Source organism: Prionailurus viverrinus, chromosome E1 (genome assembly GCF_022837055.1).
Source record: "Prionailurus viverrinus isolate Anna chromosome E1, UM_Priviv_1.0, whole genome shotgun sequence".
Classification (NCBI taxonomy): domain Eukaryota; kingdom Metazoa; phylum Chordata; class Mammalia; order Carnivora; family Felidae; genus Prionailurus; species Prionailurus viverrinus.
This window is the reverse complement of record NC_062574.1, coordinates 4,635,308-4,653,696: the sequence shown is the minus strand read 5'-3', so window position 1 is coordinate 4,653,696 and position 18,389 is coordinate 4,635,308. Positions and strand designations below refer to the sequence as shown.

The 18,389-nt window shown below is 48.6% G+C and overlaps 1 protein-coding gene across 1 annotated transcript in view; it reads left to right on the top strand.

Moving 5' to 3' along the window:
- The window catches only part of LOC125151294 (myosin-13), a 53,044-nt gene that overhangs the window by 13,622 nt on the left and 21,033 nt on the right, over positions 1–18,389 (top strand). Inside the window, exons 11-20 of the mRNA XM_047832025.1 lie at positions 802–920; positions 2,167–2,316; positions 2,433–2,603; positions 4,516–4,825; positions 8,387–8,460; positions 8,556–8,643; positions 13,124–13,241; positions 14,311–14,434; positions 15,703–15,839; positions 16,567–16,822. Coding sequence (XP_047687981.1) covers positions 802–920; positions 2,167–2,316; positions 2,433–2,603; positions 4,516–4,825; positions 8,387–8,460; positions 8,556–8,643; positions 13,124–13,241; positions 14,311–14,434; positions 15,703–15,839; positions 16,567–16,822 — 1,547 coding nt within the window. The remainder of the gene's footprint in view (positions 1–801; positions 921–2,166; positions 2,317–2,432; positions 2,604–4,515; positions 4,826–8,386; positions 8,461–8,555; positions 8,644–13,123; positions 13,242–14,310; positions 14,435–15,702; positions 15,840–16,566; positions 16,823–18,389) is intronic.

The following is an 18,389-nucleotide window of genomic DNA, read 5'->3' as shown; positions in this document are numbered from 1 at the left end:
GGATAGTTGGAGCAAAGAAGAAAGCATCCATTTGGCCTCTTATTAAATACTTAACAAATACTGTCCTGGATTTTTATTAGCTCGTCTCCCGAGCCAGCAATAAGGTGATGGTCCCAGCCAAGAAGGAGCTGTCTCTAGGGGAACAACATTTCTTGACCTTCTCCATTAGTTCAGTGCAGGCAGCCAGGTCCGTCCCCAAGTCAACTGAACTCCCAGTGAACTGTGTGAAATTGCCAATACTCGACTGCTTTTGACCTCTTCCAACACAGGAAGGTTGGGGCAAAGTTTTGTACTTCTTTCTCAGCTGTGAGCTTGCATAAATCAAGAAGGTGCTTAGCTATGTGTCCAAATGGTGCCTCCTTTACTCAGACACCATTTTGCTGCATTATCAGACTCCAAAATTACTATGTAACTGTATCTTTTCTTCAATTTTTTTTTAACATTTATTATTTACTTTCGAGATAAAGAGAGAGTGTGAGAGAGGGAGGGACAGAGAGAGAGGGAGACGCAGAATCCGAAGCAGGCTCCGGGCTCCGAGCCATCAGCACAGAGCCCGACGCGGGGCTCGAACCCACGAGCCGGGAGCACAGAGTCTGCTTGGGATTCTCTCTCCCTGTCTCTCTGCCCCTTCCCCACTGGCACTCTCCGTCTGTCTCTCTCAAAATAGAGAAACAAACATTTAAAAACAAAGAAACAAAAACAAAAGGATTGTAGGAAACATTTCTGGGAGGCCCCTGGGGCCTGACTGGCCACATCAGCAGCTGCTGTTTTTGTGTGACGCCATTTTCCCTCTTCCTCCAGTGGCTGACAAAGCTGGATACTTAATGGGTCTGAACTCTGCAGAAATGCTGAAGGGCCTGTGCTGTCCGAGGGTGAAGGTTGGGAACGAGTATGTCACTAAAGGCCAAAATGTCCAGCAGGTAATGGAGATGATCTGAGTTCAGCTGACTCAGTGATGTTGCTATTTTAACCCTCGTTTTAGGGGCACCTGCGTGGCTCACTCGGTTGAGCGTCCAAATTTAGCTCAGGTCATGATCTCACGGTTCGTGGGTTCCAGCCCCACGTTGGGCTCTGTGCTGGCGGCTCGGAGCCTGGAGCCTGCCTCCGATTCTGTGTCTCCCTCTCTCTCTCTCTGCCCCTCTCCCTCTCGTGTTCTGTTTGTCTCTCACTCTCAAAGGTAAATAAACGGTAACCATCATCTTAGAGCTCTCTCAGTTGAAGATATCAGAAATACATATGTAATTGGCGTCAGCATTAGGGGGAGTTTCATTCTTACCACCCTAGGTGTAGCTAGCTCAAGGAATGTAAATCAAGAGTACCATCGGGCATCCTAAGGGCCTGGAGCCAGAAACTGAAGGGTCCTCTGGAGCCAGGCTGCACCCCCTGTGCAGCTCCTTCCCGGGGGCTCCACGGGCTGTCTGCTCTCCTCTCCCGTGTCCTCACCAGGAAGAAAAGCTCTCTCCATCTCTCCTGCTCACCCCATAGCTCCCAGCTTCACATCTCTGTAGTTCAGCCTCCTGCTGAGACTGAGACCAGTGTCTTTGATCCCAATTCCAAATTCGCAGGAGAGACACTTTGTACAACCCAACTTGGATCAAATGTCCCCTTGTGGTTCAATTACGTGCGGCCAGGGTCTAGAGTCACATGTCATAACCATGGTTGTTAGAAGGTTATCTTTGTACATACAATGGTTCTCACAGAAAGGGGAATATTCTAAGGTAGCAAACATTTCAAGAAATTTTTAATGGGGGGGTGGGGGTGGGACGCCTGGGTGGCTCAGTCGGTTAAGCGGCTGACTCTTCATCTCGGCTCAGGTGATGATCTCACAGTTTGTGCAATTGAGCCCGGCATCAGCTAAGCGCTGATGGCATGGAGCTGGCTTAGGATTCTGTCTCTCATTGTCTCTAACCCACCCCCTCTTGTGCTCTCTCTCTCTCTCTCTCTCCTCTCTCTCTCTCTCTCTCTCTCTCTCTCATAAATAAATAAATAAATAAATAAATAAATAAATAAATAAATAAACAAACCTAAAAAAAAAGAAATATTTAATATTAGGTTGGACCCATCTCCAACAGCTTTGACCCTGAAGATGTCATCTGGTTCATGCTTCAACTTAATACCACCATATAAACATTAATTTGAGGGATGAGCGAGTGATCTTTCTTCAAGGTGACCAACGCGGTGGGCGCCCTGGCCAAGGCCGTCTACGAGAAGATGTTCCTGTGGATGGTCACCCGCATCAACCAGCAGCTGGACACCAAGCAGCCCAGACAGTACTTCATCGGGGTCCTGGACATCGCCGGCTTTGAGATCTTTGATGTGAGTTGTTGGAATAAGCGGCCCTGTTAAGGCCCCTCCGCTTCGTGTCTGCTCTGCCGAATGCCCCCTGGGTTTCCCAAACTCACTTGAGCTCTTTGGTGTTTGCAACGCCCTAGTTCAACAGCCTGGAGCAGCTGTGCATCAACTTCACCAACGAGAAGCTGCAACAGTTCTTCAACCACCACATGTTCGTGCTGGAGCAGGAGGAGTACAAGAAGGAGGGCATCGAGTGGGAGTTCATCGACTTCGGGATGGACCTGGCTGCCTGCATCGAGCTCATCGAGAAGGTAGAGAAACAGAGGTGCTCCCCAGGGACTTGGGACCACCACATCTTTGCTCTCACTCTTCCCTGCTAATCGAGTGGCGACCCTAACCCTACTCTCCCAGCCTTAAGAGAGCCGAATCCCCTTGAAGCTGAAGAGTAAGTGTTTGGAAAGCATGCGTAATTCAGACACCTTAAGGGGTACCTGGGTGGTTAAGATCCAAGGGCTCTGTTCTCCCCAAGAATGTGAGGAGTTCTTAGAACCATGTTATTATAACTTAATAACTTAAAAAAAGGGCACGGGGGTACTCCTGGGTGACTCAGTTGGTTGAGCTTCTGACTCTTGATTTTGGCTCAGGTTCATGAGTTTGAGCCCCGAATCAGGCTCTGCGCTGACAGTGCAGAGCCTGCTTGGGATTCTCTGTTTCCCTCTCTCTCTGACCCTCCCCAACTCGCATTGTCTCTGTCTCTCTCAAAATAGGTAAATAAACTTTAAAAAAAAAAGGGGGGGGTGGCGCCTGGGTGGCTCAGTTGGTTGAGCATCTGACTTCAGCTCAGGTCATGATCTCATGTTTCATGGGTTCGAGCCCTGCATGGGGTTCTGTGCTGACAGCTCAGAGCCTGGAGCCTGCTTCCAATTCTGTGTCTCCCTCTCTCTCTGCCACTCTTCCTCTTGTGTTCTGTCTCTCTCTGTCTCTCAGAAATAAATAAATGCTAAAAAAAAATTTTTTAATAAAAAATAAATTTAGGGGCGCCTGGGTGGCGCAGTCGGTTAAGCGTCCGACTTCAGCCAGGTCACAATCTCGCGGTCTGTGAGTTCGAGCCCCGCGTCGGGCTCTGGGCTGATGGCTCAGAGCCTGGAGCCTGTTTCCGATTCTGTGTCTCCCTCTCTCTCTGCCCCTCCCCCGTTCATGCTCTGTCTCTCTCTGTCCCAAAAATAAATAAATGTTGAAAAAAAAAATTTTTTTTTAAATAAATTTAAAAAAAGGAATACCCATAGCATTCTGAGCACTGTCACATTGGAATGAGTTTATCTTTCTGAAGTGGCTCCTGAGATGTCCAGACTTAACAGAAACCCATGGGGGAGGGGAAGGAAAAACAAAAAACAAAACAACAAAAAAAAAAGAGGTTAGAGTGGGAGAGAGCCAAAGCATAAGAGACTCTTAAAAACTGAGAACAGGGGCACCTGGGTGGCATAGTCGGTTAAGCATCCGACTTCAGCCAGGTCACGATCTCGCGGTCCGTGAGTTCGAGCCCCGCGTCAGGCTCTGGGCTGATGGCTCGGAGCCTGGAGCCTGTTTCCGATCCTGTGTCTCCCTCTCTCTCTGCCCCTCCCCCGTTCATGCTCTGTCTCTCTCTGTCCCAAAAAATAAATAAAAAACGTTGGAAAAAAAAATTAAAAAAAAAAAAAAACTGAGAACAAACTGAGGGCTGATGGGGGGTGGGAGGGAGGGGAGGGTGGGTGATGGGTATTGAGGAGGGCACCTTTTGGGATGAGCACTGGGTGTTGTATGGAAACCAATTTGACAATAAATTTCAAAAATAAATAAATAAATATATATATATGTATATATATGTGTGTATATATATGTGTGTATATATATATATATATATATATATATATATAACTCATAGTATTTTATGTCTAGGTATGTAACTTTACTTTCTGGGGGGTAAGCCGATCGCTAAAAGTGAGCTACGTTTATAATAAACACATACAATCTCTTTCCATGCTCTCTTGTTCAACAAGCGTTCATTAAGCACATACTACACGGCTAGTTCTGTTCTGTCATCACACCTTGCTCTCACAGCATTTACCTTGCAAGACTCTCAGCCAGAAAGCAGTAGCACCGAAGAAGTTGTGTTTGGCTCCTGCAGTCAACGGAGTCATGGAAACGTACTATTAAACGCTGAGACATGGTCTGTTCTCCTTTCAGCCTATGGGCATCTTCTCCATTCTGGAGGAGGAGTGCATGTTCCCCAAGGCCACGGACACCTCCTTCAAGAACAAGCTGTACGACCAGCACCTGGGCAAGTCCAACAACTTCCAGAAGCCCAAGCCTGCCAAAGGCAAGGCCGAGGCCCACTTCTCGCTGGTCCACTACGCCGGCACCGTGGACTACAACATTGCCGGCTGGCTGGACAAGAACAAGGACCCGCTGAACGAGACCGTGGTTGGGCTGTACCAGAAGTCTTCGCTGAAGCTGCTGTCTTTCCTTTTCTCCAACTATGCTGGCGCAGAAGCAGGTGAAATTCTCCCCACCCCCGTGTGAAAAGCTCCGTGTAATTACTCATAACCCAAAGGTGTCCTTGAAAATCAAGTAGTCAACTGTGAGCTTCAGACTGAGCTGGATGTATTTTGTCTTTGGTCTCTCATTTTCTTCCTCTTCCTTAAGAGATTGAGTTCTATGGAGGTAACAGGGCCTCTCAGGGAACAAAATAGCCAATACCACATTTTTAAAAATTGTTTATAATGTTTATTTATTTTTGAGAGAGAGAGAGAGAGAGAGAGAGAGGGCAAGGGCAGAGAGACAGGGAGACACAGAATCTGAAACAGGCTTCAGGCTCTGAGCTGTCAGCACAGAGCCCAACGTGGGGCTGGAACTCACAAACCACGAGATCGTGACTTGAGCTGAAGTCAGGTGTTTAACCAACTGAGCCACCCAGGAGCCCGCCAAAACCACATCTTTTAATAACTTCTCAAAATTGAGATGGGGTGGCTGGCTGATTCAGTTGGAGGAGCGTGCGACTCTTGATCTTGGGGTCGTGAGTTCAAGCCCCACGTTGGGTGTAGAGATTACTTAAACAAATAAAAACGTTTTAAAATATTGAGATATAATTCATGCACTATACAATCTACTCTTTGGAAAATTCAGTGGTTTTAGTATATTTAAAGGTGTGCAGGGGCGCCTGGGTGGCGCAGTCGGTTAAGCGTCCGACTTCAGCCAGGTCACGATCTCGCGGTCCGTGAGTTCGAGCCCCGCGTCAGGCTCTGGGCTGACGGCTCAGAGCCTGGAGCCTGTTTCCGACTCTGTGTCTCCCTCTCTCTCTGCCCCTCCCCCGTTCATGCTCTGTCTCTCTCTGTCCCAAAAATAAATAAACGTTGAAAAAGGTGTGCAACCATCCATACCATCTAATTCGAGAACACTTTCATCACCCCTGTTACCACTTCACCAGGTCCTGGCAACTACACATCTACTTTCTGTCTCTATGGATCAGCCTACTCTGGTCATTTCATGTAAATGGAATCATACCCTACATGGTCTTTGGTGACTGGCTTCTTTCATGTAGAATGGTTTCAGGGTTTGTCTGTGTTATGGCATGTATCAGTACATCACTTCTATTTATTTTTTTAAGTTTATTTCTTTTGAGAGAGAGAGAGAGAGAGCAAGGAAGGGGCAGAGAGAGAGAGAGAGAGAGAGAGAGAGAGAGAGAGAGAGATTGAGAATCCCAAGCAGGCTCTGCACTGTCAGCACAGAGCCTGATGCAGGGCTTGAACGCACAAACTGTGAGATCATAACCTGAGCCAAAGTCAAGAGTTGGATACTTAATGGACTTGGCTACCCAGGCACCCCCAGCTCACTTCTTTTTAAGATGAGTAATGTTCCAGTGTATGGAGAGTACACGTTTCCTCTATCCACTCATCAGTTGATGGACGTTAGGTTGTCTCCACGTTTAGCTACTGTGAACCCTTCTGTTATGAACATTTGTATACAAGTTTCTGTGTGGGTATATGTTGTCAGTTCTCTTGGATACATACCTAGAAGTGGAATTGCTGAGTAATACGATAACTCTAGATTTAACTTCTCGAGGAACCTCCAGACTGTTTTCCAATATGGCTGCACAAGCCAGTATCACTCCTTAAGTTACCCATCTTCTATTTTTAAAATAATTGCCAAAATAGGGTTTTAAAATTATGAACTATCTTAAATGCATAAATTGTTAAAAATTACTGTTCATAACATGAAGATATAGGCAATATGTTCGTTCATTCTATAATTAGATCACTTTTAAATATTAATATCCTGTGTACTCTGGGATAGTAGAATGTAAAAACTGAGCACAAGTTTAAACTCAAATGATGAATATCATTTTCTTCAAATCTAGTGAGGGAATCTCTATGACTGTGTTGCCCAACCGCACTCAGTGATATCACCAAGACTCTACGGAGAAGGCCCTGTGTAGGTCTGGGTCTTAGGAAGTGGCTTTCTGGCCCACCCCGTCCTGCTACCCACATTTCATGCTAGCCCTTGAAGGCAAGGAAGATGGGTGGAGAATGAGACATCTATTTCCCCTAGACTAAATCTTGATCGCATGTGGGAGGCAAAATCTGAAATGGAGCCATTCACAAAAAGTAGACCCAATATCACCGACTCCTAGAGAAGCCAAAAAGCTAGGTTGTTCCTTTGAGACAAGAAGAGAAACTGACTTGTAGAAAATTCTTGAGATGCATCAGTTGTACTGGTTTCAGTTACTTCCTCATCGCAAGATAAACAGGGACACAAGAAGGAGGTAGACTTGTGAAAGAAACTATAGTCCATACAGAGGAATATCTCAATCTTGCCAACTGTTGAGTTGACTTGTCTGGTTCCTACAGGAGAAGACTCGGCTTTGATACTGAGAGTCTAAGCTATACTCCTGGTCAAATGCCACCCACATCCCACCCCACCCCATCTTTTAGTGATAAAAATGAGTTTTCCCTAATACGACTAGTTTGAGACACATTTTAAAAACAAACAAGAAATAAACACCCTGCAGCTCTGTTACATCAAAAGAAAACCCAAAGTTCCATTCCAGGGTTTGAAGAGTGTGGCCACCACTAAGAAAAAGGAACCCTTGTGCACTGGTGGTGGGAATGTAAATTGGTGCAGCCACTATGGAAAACAGTACAGAGGGTCCTCAAAAAGTTAAAAATGAAATTACCATATGATCCAGAAATCCCACTTCTGGGTCTGTATCTGAAGGAAACAGAATCACTGTCCTAAAGACATATCTGCACCTTGTGTTCATTACGACATTATTTACAAGAGCCAAGACATGGAAACCACCTAAGTGGCCATCAGTGGATGAATGGATAAAGAAAATCTGGTGTACTATTCAGCCATAAAGACAAAACCTTGGATTTGTGATTACATGGGTAGATCTTTTTTTCAATGTTTATTTATTTATTTTGAGAGACGGATAGAGAGAGAGAGGGAGAGAGAGAGCAAGAGAAAGAGTACAGGCAAGGGAGGGGCAGAGAGAGGGGGAGAGAAAGAATCCCAGGCAGGCTCCTAGCTGTCAGCACAGAGCCCGACGTGGGGCTCGAACTCACAAACCACAAGTTCACGACCTGAGCTGAAGTCGGATGCTCAACTAACTGAACCACCCAGGCATCCCTGTATTACATATTTAAAAGTTGCTAAGAGGGGCACCTGGGTGGCTCAGTTAGTTGAGCGTCTGACTTCGGCTCAGGTCGTGAACTCTTGGTTCATGAGTTCGAGCCCCACATCAGGCTCTGTGCTGACAGCTCAGAGCCTGGAGCCTGCTTTGGATTCTGTGTCTCCCTCTCTCTCTTCCCCTCCCCTGCTTCTTCTCTCTGTCTCTGTCTCTGTCTCTGTCTCTGTCTCTCTCTCTCTCTCTCAAAAATAAAGATTAAAAAATATAAAGATTAAAATATATATATATACATGTATCAAGTCATTATGTCCTACATCTGAAAGTCACACAGTGTTATGTCACTTGTATGTCAATATAACTGGGGGCATGAGGAGAGGCCACCACTGTGTCCTCAGGGACGCATCTGACACACCTTCTGTGTCCATCCAGGTGATTCCGGGGGAAGCAAGAAGGGCGGGAAGAAGAAGGGGTCCTCCTTCCAGACTGTGTCCGCAGTGTTCAGGGTTTGTATTCTGGCAAGTTCCACATTCTGTTGTTTTTCTGCCCGGCGAAATGGCATTTACCAAGTTAAACGTGCTTGTTCTGATTTGTGTCCCAGGAAAATTTAAACAAACTGATGACAAATTTAAGGAGCACCCACCCTCACTTTGTGCGATGCCTGATTCCCAACGAGACCAAGACTCCTGGTGAGTAAGAATCCATCAGAACAGGACTCTGCATGCATGCCTGCATGCATGTGTGTGTGTTTCCCCAAAGAAAGCGTTATATAGCCTTAATTACTCCTCAACATCGTCTACGAAGCAAGATTGCCAGGTTTCGCAAATAAAAATACCAGCTGCCCTGTCAAGTTCGAATTTCACATAAACAATGAAAAACTTCTTTGTGTAAGGATGACCCACGCAATATTTGGGATATACGCATACTAAAAACTGGTTCGCTGTATCTGAAATTCAAATTCAACTTGGCGTCCTATATTGTACCTGGCAATCCCTCCTCCGAGGTCAGATCCAAAGTAGTGTATGTACATACGTATGAAGGCACATTGGATCCATGACTTTCATTAAGGTTCTCCCAGGGCCCCGTGGCTCCCTTTCTCCCAAAGACAGTCACCGCGTCTGGGGTATTTTACAATTAAAACAGCAGCAATAACACCTGTTTCCTGAGTCTATATGGTATGCAGCTACTCTTTCTATTGCTAACAACTGTCTGCATTTTACAGATGGGAAAACTGAGAACTGTAGATCTAGAAAACTATGCAGTACAATAGACCTTTAACCATCACTCAATCCCAGATCCACAAATATTCTTTTTTTTTTTTTACTAAATTTTTTTTAACATTTATTTATTTTTGAGACAGAGAGAGAGCATGAACAGGGAGGGTCAGAGAAAGAGGGAGACACAGAATCCAAAACAGGCTCCAGGCTCTGAGCTGTCAGCACAGAGCCCGACGTGGGGCTCGAACCCACGGACTGCAAGATCATGTCCTGAGCCGAAGTCGGACGCCTGACCGACTGAGCCACCCAGGCGCCCGCGATCCACAAATATTCTTAAGAGTATAGGTGTGGCTTAGGGTCATTTGTCACAGAGAGAACACACGGTCACACAGAGCTGTGGCTCTGAGGCAGCCGAGTTATCTGTCCCAAACATGAGAGAGTGTCCTGCCTTGGCAACATGACAAGTGACCGGAGGTATCCGAAGGCTGGAGGAGAAAACCCCAGTTTCACCTGTCACCGCCCGTGGGAACCTTAGCTGAGGACTTCTGCTTTCTGGGCTATAAAACGAGGATTAAAGTGGCATTTTATGCATGCGTTCACTTAGTTAGCCATTCATTTATTTAATGAGTGCTTGTAAACTTTGTAAATAGTAATTCGTTTAACCTGCCTTAGGGGCGCCTGGGTGGCTCAGTTGGTTAAGTGTCCAACTCTTGGTTTCCGCTCAGGTGATAATCTCACGGTGTCTGGGATTGAGCCCCACATCAGGCTGTGCACTGAAAGTAGGATTTTCTCTCTCTCTCCCTCTCTCTCTCTCTACCCCTCCCTTACTCACATGCTCTCTCTCAAAATAAATAAATACAGTTTAAAAAAAATAACCTGGGGTGCCTGGGTGGCTCAGTCAGTTAAGCATCTGACTTCGGCTCAGGTCATGATCTCACGATTCGTGGGTTCCAGCCCTGCGTCGGGCTCTGTCCTGATGGCTCGGAGCTTGGATCCTGCTTCAGATTCTGGGTCTCCCTCGCTCCCTGCCCCTCCCCCACTCACACTCTGTCTCTCTCTCTCAAAAATAAATAAACATAAAAAATTGTATTCAGAAAAATAATAAACTGCCTTAGAGGATTGCAGTGAGGATTCGATGTCAAGCATTTTAACTGAGGCCAAGCACATCGCGAACACTCAGATGTCAGCTCTCAATTATAATAGCAACAGTTGTTATTCGTATTATGAGAAGAATTATGATGATAACATTATGTATGATAATAATCATGAGAGCAATAATAACATTGTGGGGAAATAATTTTACTATTCTATTAATTATTATATTGATTATTATATTAATGATTACATTACAATTATATTATTATATTTATTATTATTGTTACTACTGAAAGCCAGACATTTTATTTTTTCACTTTTATATTTTCAGTGCTTACTTATTTATTTTGAGAGAGCATGGGTAGGGAGGGGCAGAGAGAGAGGGAGAGAGAGAATCCCAAGCAGGCTCCGCACTGACAGCGTGGAACCTGACTTGGGGCTCCGTCCCACAAACCGTGAGACCACGACCTGAGCCAAAACCAAAAGTCAGACGCTTAGCCGCCTGAGCCACCCAGGCGCCCCAAGCCAGACATTTTAATTCTCCGGAGAAGCAAGTCTACTATGTGTGGTAGAATTCATCTTCCGTGAAAGTCTAAGTCAAAGGCAAAAATCAGCTACCGCGCTGTTTGGGACCCGCGTTGTCTGGGCACGCTGCACCCCTCCCAGTGTGCCCAGCACACAGCCCGTTTCTCCCCCAGTGTTGGAACGGAGCTGTCCCCCTGGTTAAGCGTCGAACAAAATTATTGGCTTATTTGTGGATGTTGTATCATAAAGAAAATTGAGTTCCGTTATTGGTGTTTTATGGGCGTGTTTGCACAAATCAAACACGTATGGCATGACTTACCCATAGGGCGCATGCCTGCAAATATCAAGTGACAGGGGGTTACATCCTGCTGGCTGCAGCCTATGCCTCTAGGGGCCCCCAGGCTGTCTGGCGGTCCACTGGTTTACTTTTTCTCTTGGAAGGTAAATTGTGGGGAAATCTCCGTCTCCTCCTCTCCATTTGGCTTCTCCTTCACTCTGGCACCTCTCTGTTTTCTTTCCCATTTCTGAGAATAGACTAAGACAATACCATAGACATACATACTGATAGGCTAATAGACTATTAGACTAATAGACTAAGACATGTAATGGAATACATATTATATGTATGTACATATGTATAATATATGTATTGTATGTATGCATATATGTAATATATATACTACATAATGAATAGACCCTAGACATACAGGAGCCTGGGTGACGCTTTGGAAGGCACCTAGTGGGGCCTCTTCATTTTCTCTGTGAGGGGGGTGCTCACGGGGAGGGGGGCAGTTAGTCATCCTTGGAACTGGCCAGCTCTGGGAAGGGCAGCCCCTCGGGGTCTGCAAGGCCCCAAGATGCCAAAGCCTCGTAAGACACAGGGTGTAAGAAACATGATTCACACGATTGCCCACAGAGCTGAGATGGCAGGGAAAGAGTGACGGAGGTGATGGATGAGGGGTAAAGAGCAAATTCTTTAGCAACGGTAACCCGAGAAAGATAAAGCAATAGCTCGGGGGAATTTTTAGAAGTCTTGCACGTGGGTCAGAGGGCAAAGAGGATTCTTTTTATGGGCTTTTCAGAGATGGTCTCTGCCTGGGTTGGGAGGGACATGGGAGAGCCCTGTGAGACGTCAACCCTCTTCTGAGCCTGCAGCAAAAGCAGGGGCCCCTGAGGAGGAGGGGTCCAGTCTCAGTTCTGCGACTACCCAGCAGGACCCTCACGTCTCCAGGAAGGGGGGGCAAAGAAAGTCCAAGTTCACACAGCTAGCAAACGGCACAGCCAGCATCTGAGCCCCTCAGAATCCTCATCCGGCAAATACTGGGAGCTGGACGAGGTGAGCCCTAAGCTTTGTTCACCCAAGAAGTCCTCTGAGTGTTTGATACAGTTCTCCTTGGTCTTAACCACTCCTTCCTCGAGAGAATCACTGTCCAGTAGAACCTTCGGGAATGACGGAAATGTTCACGTCTGTGCTGTCCAGTATGGTGGCCACTGGGTACGAGACGTGAGGCGAGCACAACCGAGAAAATGAACTTGCCGTTTTATTGAATTTAAACAACCACACGCGGCCAGAAACTATTGTACCAGCCAGCACAGCTCTAGCAGAACCTTGAAAACTGCATAAATGAATAGTCCTCTCTCTACCCAGCAACCAGGAAAATGTGTGGGCCTTCTAGAAGTTTCCAGAAGTTTCATTAAAGACAGCTTTAGCCCTCCCCCAAACCAGCAACTTAGGGAACCCACAAGGAAAAGCCATTACACAGCCATGATACTGCTCCTAATCCCTCACTCAGCCCCAGTATAGAATTTTCCCAGTCCCTGTTTGGTGCCTGACCCAAGAGCACCCCCACGGGGGGGCATGTTCCTATGGCTCCTCTCCTCCCACCCAGCTTTGGTGGTCCGCCTTCTTTCCCAGAGCTCATGCTGCCCTCTTTTTCTCTGTCCCTCTAAAGGCACAGACTTCAGAGCCTACATCCCTGTCCTTGAGTAGAGAAGGGCATCTCAAGTTCTCCAATGGGAAGTCCAAGGGGAACCCACACCCATTCTGCTCTCCCTTGGAGCCTAGCTACAGACTCAAGGCTAAAGATCAGTATTTGGTCTTTTATCCCATAGTAATGGAGCGCTCGAGTGTCCCTAGGAGGTTGGGACTATTTCTTCTGTGACGCTGTGGGTAGACTCCAGCCATTCCCAACCCCTCCATCTTAGAGCTGGCACTGACGCTTTCCACTCAAGCCTGGGTGTGCTGGCATGTCTCACGGCAGCCAGACCGTCAAAGAGGATGGGAAAGTTGCTGACACCCCCCCCCCCCAACCCTGGGGCTTTCTCTCCCCAGGAGTCATGGACCACTACTTGGTCATGCATCAACTGCGCTGTAACGGGGTCCTCGAGGGCATCCGGATTTGCAGGAAAGGATTCCCCAGCCGGATCCTCTACGCTGACTTTAAACAGCGGTAGGTCACGTGACTTTGCCTCTCTCCTTTTGAGGGCACGTGTGCATTTCCCGAAGGGGCCCCTCCGGCTGGGTGTTGGGTGAGCTCACAGACTCCCAGGGTCTCTGTGAGCTGGAGGATGATCTAAGCTCAAAGCAAGTGCAGGGCCAGCCCCAAGTGGTCGCAAGGTCCAAGCCCCAACCCTCCAGACCAGGGCTTCTCAACTTCTGCACTGTTGGCATCCGGGGCTAGATAATCCTCCACTGTTGGGGCTGCTCTGTGTGTTGTAGGATTTTAGCGGCATCCCTGGTCTCTACCTACAATGTTGGTAGCAAAGCACACCCCACCCAAACTGGGATGATCAAAAACGTCTCCAGACATGTCCCCTGGGCACAGGTGGGGGCGTAGGGGGGGAATAAATCATCCCCATTTGAGCCCCACTGCTCCCGGCCAGCACTCTCCTCCCAGCTGCCATCTGGGCCCACAAGTCAAGTCCAGGCCTTGTCGGGAACAGAGGAAGGGAGGGGACGCTCCAGAGGTAGGAGGCCCAGAGGTCTGCAAGTCGTAGTTGATGTCAAGGTTCTTTTATGTCAAATGAGAACCATTTCCTTTGAAAGCAAACAGCCCGGGGTCTTTTTCGGGGATTGAATTCATTCAGGAAATGTTGTCCCTCAACTGAAACTGCCATCCGGCCTATCATCGCCATGCTGATGAGAGGGCCCAGGTAGGGAGTAGGCCTGACCCAGCTTCCAGTGCCGGACTTGAGTGCCGGTGAGGGGTCTTTGCGTGTGCTTCCTGTGTGCTTGGCCAACTGCTGGCAGAGTCTTGTCGCCTAAACCGCGGCGGCTCTCCGGAGTCTGTCTGTCTTTCCTCGGGGGAGGGCATGGCCTTCCTGACCCGGGTCGTCACAGAATGACTGGCCCGGGCCCTGGCAGGGCTCTCAGGCGCCCGGACCTGGACAGAGAGCAAAGTGCATGAAGGGAACACCTTCCCAGCTCTGTGTGGCCAGAGGCCCTTCTCCCCGGAGACACCCCCCCCCCCCAAAACCCAGCTGCCAGGAGGTATCTCATCAGCCTGTCTCCCCCCTCAGCTACCGGATCCTCAACGCCAACGCCATCCCCGAAGGCCAGTTTATTGACAGCAAAAACGCTTCTGAGAAGCTGCTGAGCTCCATCGACGTGGACCGTGAGCAATATAGGTTTGGCCACACCAAGGTGAGAGCATGTGAAGCGGGAACACTCCCAACCCGTGTAACCCACAGCCCCAGGCTGCTCGTCGGCCGGTCGGGGGAAAGGGCTCTTCACCCATCCGATCAGCCTGGAAACCCCTTTGCACAGGAGCCCAAGCAGAGGCAGCCTGGGTCTAGGTGTTGAGAGTTCTGTCTCTGTGTTTGTTTCTAAGTGGCTAGTGGCTTAATTTGGAAGCCAGGGCCTCCTCAGCAATGGAGGAAAGCAATAGAAAGTTCTAGTGTCCTGAGAGAGCAGAGAAAAGCACTTTTTTTTTTTAATGTTTATTTATTTTTGAGACACAGGGAGAGAGACTGAGTGCGAGCAGGGGAGGGGCAGAGAGAGAGAGAGAGGGAGACACGGAATCCAAAGCAGGCTCCAGGCTCCGAGCTGTCAGCACAGAGCCCGACACGGGACTCGAACACATGAACCGTGAGATCAGGACCTAAGCCAAGGTTGGACACTTAACCACCTGAGCCACCCAGGTGTCCCAAGAAAAGGCACTCTTAAATGGGACCAAAGAGTCAAGGAGAGAGGAAAACACAGCAAGGATTCCAGGAACAGTGACAGTTTGGAGGAAATGATTACAACAGATAAAAATGGCTGCCATCTAGTGATCACATGTGGAGCCAGCCCTGTGACCACCCCCCCCCCTCTGTGCACCTTGCACTGGGTCCTCCCAGTATCCCGAAGGTGATAAGGATGGTTCTGACCTCGTGGGGTTACAGGTCGGACCAGGGGGCAAAACATTTGCTCGAGGTCCCAGGGACACTGAGGCACAAAGGCCAGCTTCAAATACTAGCCTGACTCCAGAACTCTCCCTCCTGGAAAGGGCCAAGCTGGGCCTGCTGGCCTCCAAGGGTTCCCTGCTTCCTTGGAACATTGGTGTGGGCCGTGGGTGCATGGGCTCAGGGTGGGACTAGTCTCAGATGGGCAGACAGACAGGAGAATGGGGAGGCAGAACTGTCTGTGGATTTCTCCTAATCGGGGCACAGTTGAGTTCTGAGGTTACTTCTGGACTCATCCTCGCCTCCGATATGTAAGGTCTGTCCCAGTCGGTCCTTGTGCGTTGGTGGGGCCTGGAATGTGCTTTGGAACAGGGCACGGGAGGGTCCGCTGTGGAGCCCAGATGGCTGCCAGTCCCAAGCCAGGGTGCTGAAGGCCGGGGGCTGGTTTGGACACAAACAGGCTCCTGGGAGGGCCCAGGTTCCACACCTGCTGAGAACAAAGCCAGGCTCATGTCTCCCCTGGTTCAGGTGTTTTTCAAAGCCGGACTTCTTGGACTCCTGGAGGAGATGAGGGATGAGAAGCTGGTGACCCTAATGACACACACGCAGGCCATCTGCCGGGGGTACCTGATGCGGGTGGAGTTCAAGAAGATGATGGAGAGGAGGTGATGTGGACCCTCGTCCCAGCTCACACCGCCCTCCCTACCTAGCAGCTGACTGCTGCTTCCTGGGTTTAGTCTTGGGGCACTAACGTCCTCCTTCATTCACTTAACCGACACCTGCTGAGCGGCCATTCTGTGCTGGGGACCCCGCGTGGTGCTGGGGATGCAGAAAGGAGTCCTTCCCTCCAGGAGCTCAGAGACGGGCCGGAAGCAGACACTTGCATGTTTGACTGTAACGCCCGTGACAAGTGCAATGTCAGAGTCACGTTCAGGGCAATGGGGGGGGGGGGGGGGGTGGTGAGGAAAGCCCTCCACATGGCTGGGAGTTGGGGCTGGCTGAAGGGGTCAGCAAGAAGAAAGAACTTTCCGAAGCAAGCTTTGCATGGCCTGAGAAAGGAGGGCTTGGAGGCCACCATGGTGGGAGCGAGGAGGGAGTGGCGCTCAACGCAGGGTCCCCTGCACCGAGTTAATGAGGCAAGGCTGGGTCATCGGGCTGGGGAGCCATGGAAGGCACAGATGGCCCGTGTCCTCCCTCAGCTCCCAACTTCAACGAGTGCTGTTTCCTCTGAACCCTCAGAGAGCACTGCAGGGTTCACAGGAGCTGCACGGCTCAGCCGTCCCTGCTTCCCACGTAGCGGGGAAGGGTGAAGGGTCTGGGCCCACGGGGCAGGTGGGGGTGGACACAAGTCCTTGCTGTGGTTCCGTAACCCCAGTCCTACTGGGCGAACAGGGAGTCCATCTTCTGCATCCAGTACAACGTCCGCGCCTTCATGAACGTCAAGCACTGGCCCTGGATGAACCTGTTCTTCAAGATCAAGCCCCTCCTCAAGAGCGCGGAGGCCGAGAAGGAGATGGCCACCATGAAGGAGGACTTCGAGAGGGCCAAGGAAGAGCTGGCCAGATCCGAGGCTCGCCGGAAGGAGCTGGAGGAGAAGATGGTGACCCTGCTGCAGGAAAAAAATGACCTCCAGCTACAGGTCCAGTCTGTAAGTACCTTCCTGAGGAGGCTAGAAAAGGAGGAACAAAAGGGAGGCCACAGCAGGTCCATCGATTCAAGGGGCAGTGGTGCCACCTAGTGGGACTACAGAGTATTGCAGCCAGTTGGAGGCAGGGATGAGGGGCTTGGTTTAGCCCAAGCACAGGTGCTTGCTGGGGGCAAGTCTACAAAGTGAATTTCTGCTCGCCCTCATTTGTCTCTGTCTTCCAGAAGGGAATGTGTCTGTCATCATAATTAAAAACTGTCCGGAATGCACCGGAAACTCATGTAACTAAAATAAAAGTAAATCACTAAAATAATTCAAAGGAGAAAGAGTAATTATATATATATGGTTTTGATAATAGGATTCTACTAAAAAAAAAGCTTTGAAGGTATGAATTTTTTAAGTTCATTTATTTTGAGAGAGAGAGAGAGAGTGTGTGTGTGTGTGTGTGTGCGCGCACGCAAGCGGGAGAAGGGCAGAGAGAAAGGGAGAGAGAATCCCAAGCAGGCTCCGCACTGTCAGCACAGAGCCCAACGTGGGGTTAAATCTCACGAACGGTGAGATCATGACCTGAGCCGAAGTTGGACGCTCAACCGACTGAACCACGCAGCCGCCCTGATAAGCATTTTTATTATTTAAAAAAATTTTTTTTCTAATGTTTATTTTTGAGAAAGCGAGAGGCAGAGCCTGAGCGGGGGAGGGGCAGAGGGAGAGAGGGAGACACAGAATCCAAAGCGGGCTCCAGGCTCCGAGCTGTCGGCCCAGAGCAGGACGCAGGGCTCAAACTCACGAACAGTGAGATCATGCCCTGAATCGAAGTCAACGCTTAATGGACTGAGCCACCCAGGTGCCTCGAAGCATTTTTAAAATCAAGGAAATTGGGAAATGAAACCATACCTAGTACGTGACATCCTGGTACAATAATTGTATCAATACACAAGTTAAGATGCTTATCATTTGCCCTTTTGAATGAACTCCTAAATGCCTGGCACTTGCAAAGCATTTTCTCCTCCGTTGTTCACTTTCCAGTCAGTACAGGTTGGTTATTAAGAGCACTTTCCCAAGCCGAGTGGGCAAGAGGACTAGTTTTGGAACCAGAGAGCTAGATTTATATCCCTGGCCCTCCACTTGATGGCTGTGTTGCCTCGGGCAAGTTTCTTAGCCTCTTTGTACCTCGGTTTCCTCATCTGTAAAACGGGCACAGTAATAACACCCATGTCCTAGGGTTATGGGGAGGATCAGATGAGTCCCTGCATGCAAAATGCCTAGCACGTAGTACATGTTCAGTTAACACACACACTTATTCTTATCCATAACCTTGGGATGTGTGTCCAGTTTTTACAACTCTTATATAAAAAGAAGTAGCCCAATTAAGTTTAAGAATATAATTAGCTAATCTTTGTCTGTCTAAGAGACTCATTACAGAGCCTTCTGGGATACGTTTGTATGTTATCACTTCATTCCTGTCTGTTTTGAATTTTCTGCCCTGTGGCTCCAGGAGGCAGGGCTAACTAGGCATCGACAGGACTTTTCCATTGAAAGTGAAAAGGTAGTAATGTTTCGAAAATGCCAC